The 6,711-nt window shown below is 35.9% G+C and overlaps 1 protein-coding gene across 9 annotated transcripts in view; it reads left to right on the top strand.

Annotated features, from left to right (window-relative positions):
- Positions 1-293: 293 nt before the first annotated feature.
- PTPRC (protein tyrosine phosphatase receptor type C) overlaps positions 294-6,711 on the top strand; it is a 118,877-nt gene continuing 112,459 nt past the window's right edge. For 5 of the 9 annotated variants that reach the window (XM_081493089.1, XM_081493087.1, XM_081493085.1 and 2 more), the window contains exons 1-2: positions 294-362; positions 444-559. In XM_081493089.1, coding sequence (XP_081349215.1) covers positions 487-559 — 73 coding nt within the window. In that variant the 5' untranslated portion in view covers positions 294-362; positions 444-486. The remainder of the gene's footprint in view (positions 363-443; positions 560-6,711) is intronic. The other 4 variants (XM_081493090.1, XM_081493088.1, XM_081493086.1 and 1 more) reach the window with 1 other exon arrangement.

The raw sequence follows: 6,711 nt of genomic DNA, 5'->3' as shown, positions 1-6,711 counted from the left end.
ATGCTGACTGTTTCATCATTGTTTAGGTAAGACTGTTATAGATTTTTGGGGGTGGGGCATGTCATTTTCTAGTTATTGTGAATACTGCACGGGAGTATTATTTAGATACTAAAAACGCATCTTTCTTGAGGGGAAATCTTTTGAGAGGCCTAGTAACTCAGTCTAATTACTTGAATTAAGGAAGTAAGAGGGCTTGGCAGTGACTTTGAACAACTTTCTTGACTTCCTGCAACGAGGACCCTTTGCAGCCCTTTTGGAGAAGTTAGTAACACCGAATCTGACATCACTGCCTCGCAGCAAGTGGTTTGCTCTCAGGGCAGTAGGAGGAAATCACCCCTGTCTGATAAGACACCAGTTGAAGAGTACGCATTCACTTCTTTCCTCCTTGATTCGGCCTTACAGAGAAACATTGGTTCGGAGATAACCATTATTTTGCCTTTCAGAAGGACGCATGCTGTCTCTCAGGGATTTGGCTGATTTCCAGATATGACCATGTATCTGTGGCTTAAACTTCTGGCATTTGGCTTTGCCTTCCTGAACACCGCAGTGTTTGTTACAGGTAAGCACAAGGAAATTCATATTTCCTTAGTTTTTTGTGTGTGTTTGTGTGTGTGTAAGGACATTGGTTTGAAATAGACATAAAAGCAAGTTAAGTGTTGGTGACTAGAGGTGAGGAAGCCCGCTGTAAAACGGTCAAAGTCATCGTCCCTCAGAGAGACATGGCTCCCTGGGGGACAGAATACATTGTTTCTGTTTAAAAAGGTGTACATGTTTGGCCCCCAAAATCATGATTCCAAAGGCAAACATTGTCTATCTGTATCTTGGTTTACAAACTGTTCAGGGATGTTACAACAGCAGTGTTGAAAGTCTGAAGACATCTGAATGACCAAAAAACTAAATTTTGATCTTTTTAACAAAAACTGCGTTTGTAAAAATCATAATATGGCTTTGCTTGCACGCAAACCACTCCTCCTTTTCAGACCAGAGGTTTGCTTCCTCAAATTTTGATTATGGCCAAAATATTTTATTGAATACTTAATTGTATGGTACTTTAAAATAACAAATTTGGATATTGAATTAAAGAGTAACTTTTTGCAAAATTTTTATCACAAAATGTATTTTAAATCAAGGTTTTTGTTCCTTACAATCCTTTGAATGATTATTTCCTCTGAATAGTCTTACGGGGCCACCGCCCTTCCTGGGTGCTGGGTGAATCTTACAGCCTTGTCGAGATAAAAATACTTAAACTCTTAAGAATCATGCAAATAATGCATTCTATAGGAAAATGTAACTGAGTGGACCTCCTGCACCTATTCAACTTTAAGATCTTTGTACATTTCTGGTCCACTTAGTGGACATTTCTCGAACGGTTTCAGTGTGGGTCATGAGTACATTTTGGTTGATATTTAGTATTACTTCTTATGGTGGAGGATCGAAAAGCTTTTTTTTTAATTATTGAAAGGATATTTGAAATGGTATTTTGCAGATTTCTAAATAAGTTTAAAAAATGGGAAACATTTTTAAAAATCTGGCTTATTGTAATTCACTTTGAAATGCTTTTTCAAAAATTTTCCACCACTCTCCTTTTCTCTAAAAGCCAGGACAAAAGTTCTCTTCTGAACATGCTACACTGTTAATGTACATTCTGTGAAACTAAAGACAGTAGAAAGCAGTGTGTATATTTTTTTTTCTTTAACTGCAAAAATGGATTAAATATTTTTTATGTAGGTATAGCATTTTGCCTTAGTACAGAAAATGTTTATTAAGTTACCATTCCTATGAAGCTGGTTATCACAATTAAAGCATTATAAGGAATAATCATTTTTATAAGGTAATATGTGTATTATCGTGTCAGAGTAAATTTCCATTAAAGTTCTCACTCAGAAATTGTTGCAAAACTTTCTAAATGAGATATTTTGTAGGCCATAGAGCAAACTACCATAAAACTTTCAACTTCGCCTATTAAGTCTTTTTACTATAAGAAACATCTTTGAATTTATATTCAAAATGAGAGTATAAAATGATCTAGAAAGCTTTAAACCAATTTTGCTGAATAGTTTGTACCATAGATAAATGGATAGGTATACAAAGATTTAGTTTGAAAGACCAAGTTTAAGTTGAACTGCTCAGAGAGACACCAAGAGCAAACATTTTTCTAGTCTTCCTGTAACATATACTCATTTTTGAAAAAAAAAAAATAGATATAATTATATAGGTGTGCAAATCTTGTTCATCATACTTTTAAGTCACGAGAGATTTTGTGATTCACTGCATAATTTTGGAAATTATTAATTCTTTAAATGATATATTTTCTTTTATTAGCAAGCTGTGAGCTGGGTTATATGTTTTATTTGAATGTGTTAAATTGAGTTTAATGTTTATAAGAAATATCAGACATCAAATTTATATTGTGCATTCTAAACACATAAAGAAATAGAGCCAAATGGAGAGACATCGATGGATAAATTGACGCACAACTTGGATGTTATTTAATCTCTAAAATACAAATAGGCAAAATTCAACTTTCCCAGAGCAGTAACAATGCTGGGTTGAGTTTTACATAAAAGTCAGTAATCTCTTTGCTCTGTGCCTCTTTGCTGAGACAACAGGAAACCAACATTTTGTTTAAATTTTCTAAATAATTCATGGGAACAGAGATGGTTTCAAGAGTGCAGATAGAGATGAGTGATCTCTGGCTCCAACAAAGTACGGCCAGGTCACAGCTTCGTACCGTCACAGCTATGAATGCAGGAGTTATGTGAGTCATGAATCATAATGGTTAAGAGTCGTTTCCTGGACATAACTTTTCATTTTTCCATCGACAGAAAATAAATAGCTCATGTTACAAATGTGTACTTTGCCTTGCACACTTGTGGGAGTTCAGTCTAATTGTGAATGGAATTTGATCCGCAATACTATTAAGGTCTAAATACAATGTAGAGATTTGCGGGTGTGGGTGTGAAGATGCATTGATTGTTTGGAATGTATTTTTCCTAATACACACCTGCCTGGGGTCTTCATTATTGCTAGAATTTGAAACACGTTTGGTCAGGGGAAAGGTGAGGCGAGGTTAGGGGTCCGCTTTCCTTTTCCACCCTTGCTCCACGAGACTGAGGACAGCGTCCGAGAACTTGGCAATGAGCTAGGTCTTCGCTGTGTTTGGGTGACTCGGTGTCCTTTCACCAGTGACAGTTAACCTCTGTAAGAATATAGATGCCTCTACGTGTTCATATCCACACACACACAGACGTGAACAGGCTAGTTATACGTGTGTGGGTTATATACGAAATATATGTTAGTTATTTCATTGCACATACAAACATGTATGTGAGTATATATTGGTTTCTCATCTGTCTACTGGTTCTCCATATTTGTCTACTTTTAAACACTGTGGTTCTATGGGCCTCAGTCTTCGTCAGTTTTATTCTTATTTCTAAACTCAGAGATCCTTATCATCACCGGGTGTGAACTGATGGTCCTTATTCTCCGTCTCCAGATTCACCCCTAACACGGGTGAACCTACCTCCTTTCCTAAATGGAATCTTGTTTCATTGCCTTGAGTTTTTGCAAAAGAGAAAGTCTGAAATATATATTTAAATGGTCCCCAAGTCCTATCATTTTACTTTATAAAGATCTCTAAAATCTTTCCCCTCTTCATCTCCATTGCCATCCCTTTAATTCATGTCTTTATCACTTATCACACTCAGTATTGCAACGATTTCTTCATCTGTCCATTTCTTTTCACACCCTACAGCTTTAAAAATATAAGATGAAAGAGGAAAAAACCCTCCGACATCTTCTCATCGCCTTGGTTTGCATTCTAAACTCACTGCCAGGGCACCTGACTCCTCGGGGAGATAGGAGCTGGGCAGGGATATTTTTTCCTTTTATGATGGGCTAAAATAGAACAAGCAGGAGGCAGTTTCAACACCCTGCTTCTCTACACTTGTTCCAGACCTTTAAGGTACTGGGCAAATCCTATTTCCCCTCTAAAATTCTCTGTCATCACTCTTGCCACAAAATATCTCCACCATGATTCTATGCATTTTATCACCCTTCTTGTATGAAAAATGAAACAGTGTTTCACATACTATTTCAATTTGTTGTTATTGGCATTACTATTTACCAATCAGAGCATGCTTCCCAGTGTAACTTACATGAAAGCAGGAACCATCTTTTTTGTATCATCTGTGCTTGATTTCTTCCCAGGTACTGAAAAAGTAATGGGCGTATTTTTTTTTTTTTTTGGACATATCTGCAGATTATAATAATAGAGAAATGAGGGGGGGAGATGAGAAAACAGTAAAGATGGAAAGAGGAGAAATAGAAGATGAAAAAACTAGCCTGAGGCCAAGTGGAAGGAGGGAGGCTGTTGAATAAAATGAACACTTTTATCAAGAGTAGATAAAATCATTTTAGATCTAAATCTTTAGAGGCATTGCCTCCCTCCGTCCCCATTTCCTTCTTTCATATCATTTTACCTTTTATCTGGAAAGAGCCTCTTATTTCTTAAAAATCCAGTGTTCAAGAATATTGTTCCTAAATTTTTCTTGACTTGCTCTTTCGGACATTCTTGTTAGAGCCATTTCGTTTGATGCATCAGTTTTGTTCTTCAAATCCAGATGTCCCTGGGGCAAAAAGTAAGAACTAGGAAGGGAGGGACTCATGTGGCAGGGGTACAAGACACCTGGGGTCTTGTCCAGCCTTTACACGTACTGGCGAGGGCAGCACTTGACCTAGAGCCCTGGGACCGTTTCCAAGGGCAGATAGAAGACAGCTCACTCTGTCAGTTTCGCCGTCTGTGCACAGAAAGCCTGAAGGAGTTTGAGCATCACTTCTTCCTAGATAATGTGATACTGAATTTCAGTCTGAGACGGTTAAGAGCAGAGATTTGTAGTCAGGTTGATCAAATTTGTTACTGAAAGCCCAGCATGAACATTGCAGGGTTTTGTTTTCAGACCGTGTACGTAAGGTAATGGTGCGGAGAAAGGAATTCGTCTTCAGGGCAGTTCTCTGATCATTTTCAGTCATCTTCTAAGTTTATGGGAATTGTTAGGAGAGAAGACAATGGAACTTTAACTTAACCTCAGTTTAAACTTAATTTTAATCTTGTCTAAATTGTTTTTTTCATTATAAGACACCCAACCACATCAAAGCTGCCTATCACTAAGGAATTAATGCTATGACGTTTACAAGCATAAAGATCTTAGTAGCAGTCTTCTAAGCAATGAGGATCTACTCTATAGTGCAGGGTGCTACATTCCATATCTTGTAATAACTTATAAAGGAAAATAATCTGAAAAAAGAATCACTGAATCACTTTGCTGTACACCTGAAACTAAAACAATATTATAAATCAACTGTAATTCAATTAAAATAAACAAAGATAGTAGTCTTATGGAAGGATAAAGAAAAAAATAAAATATGGCAGGCTATTCATTTAAAAATATCATGTGATATTTATTTCTACATAGTTCTGAAACACATGGAATTAAATATTATAGAAATTATTAGATTTTTTGTACACAGCTAACCCAACCAATATTTAGATTAGAAAATATTTAATTATTTCCTAAAATCTTTAATATGGATTCCTTTAACCTTTAAATATATACATCAATATATTACTTGAATTTCAATCTGTCAAGAGTTTGGGGAATGGCTCTTGTAATCAGAATATTTTGTGTTCAGATACAACAACAGAAGTAAGAGAAAATAAAGAAATGAAAATTTCCTACTCTTTCAGCTGGGACAAACATAAGTAAATAGAAAGTCAGTGTTGGTGAAATACTCAAGAATCGTTCATGTCCAATCACTGTATCTTTCATTGATTCATTTTTGAAAAAATAATCAGGAAGATTATCAATACTTTTATTAGATTCTTTACTGATGACCCAAACTGAAGCAAACTTTAACATCTTTTATGGTGCATAGTTATACAGTGTTGAAAGAGTAAACATTCATTTTCTGTTAAAAATGAGACACATGTATCTGAAGTGAAAAAAGATTTGCTTTACTAAAACTTCAGTTTCTCCTGTAAGTATATTGCAGGTGTGATAAAGTTGTAACTACATGTCATGATATCTAAATGAAAGTAATTGTCATTCATATATTTAAAAATGTACTTTCAAACAACATGTGGTTGACTGGAGGAAATTCATCAACCCTCTGAAAAAGCGACCTTCTGAAGCAGAGTCTGAGGGCTGAGGGCACCTCAATGTCCTGCTCTGATGTAGTGTTAGGAAATGAGCAGCTGGCAAAGTGCGCTTAGCAAAAATCCCTGATGGATAAGAAGAATCTCTGTATTGTCAACAGTCAATCCCGACAGTCATAAAAAGGGATTAGAGACACATGTATAAGTAATGGTGTTAAGAGATGTTATCAAAGGGACAATATCAAGGGAATAAAGTGCAGTCACTGTATTTTAAATATATCTACTTAAAGGAAAAAAAAAACAATCCTTCATTGACTGATAAAAGAGAAATACTAAGCATCATAGGAAGTGAGTCAGGACCCATTCCAAGTTGGAGAAGATCGTGGCAGGTGGAATGAGAAATACATTGAAAATCAAATTCCATGAATTGTATCATCTGGGTCCAATCATTTTCCACTTCTGATCCACAGTTTCCTCATCTGTAAACTGTCATCAGCATGAAAAGTAATAATCTTGTCAAAATGCTTTGAAAACGATGAGATGCTCTGCAAAGTTGA

The sequence above is a fragment of the Giraffa tippelskirchi genome, chromosome 5 (assembly GCF_054371585.1).
Source record: "Giraffa tippelskirchi isolate mGirTip1 chromosome 5, T2T-mGirTip1v1.2.pri, whole genome shotgun sequence".
Lineage (NCBI taxonomy): Eukaryota > Metazoa > Chordata > Mammalia > Artiodactyla > Giraffidae > Giraffa > Giraffa tippelskirchi.
The sequence above is the reverse complement of the archived record's forward strand: the minus strand, read 5'-3'. Positions and strand labels throughout refer to the sequence as shown.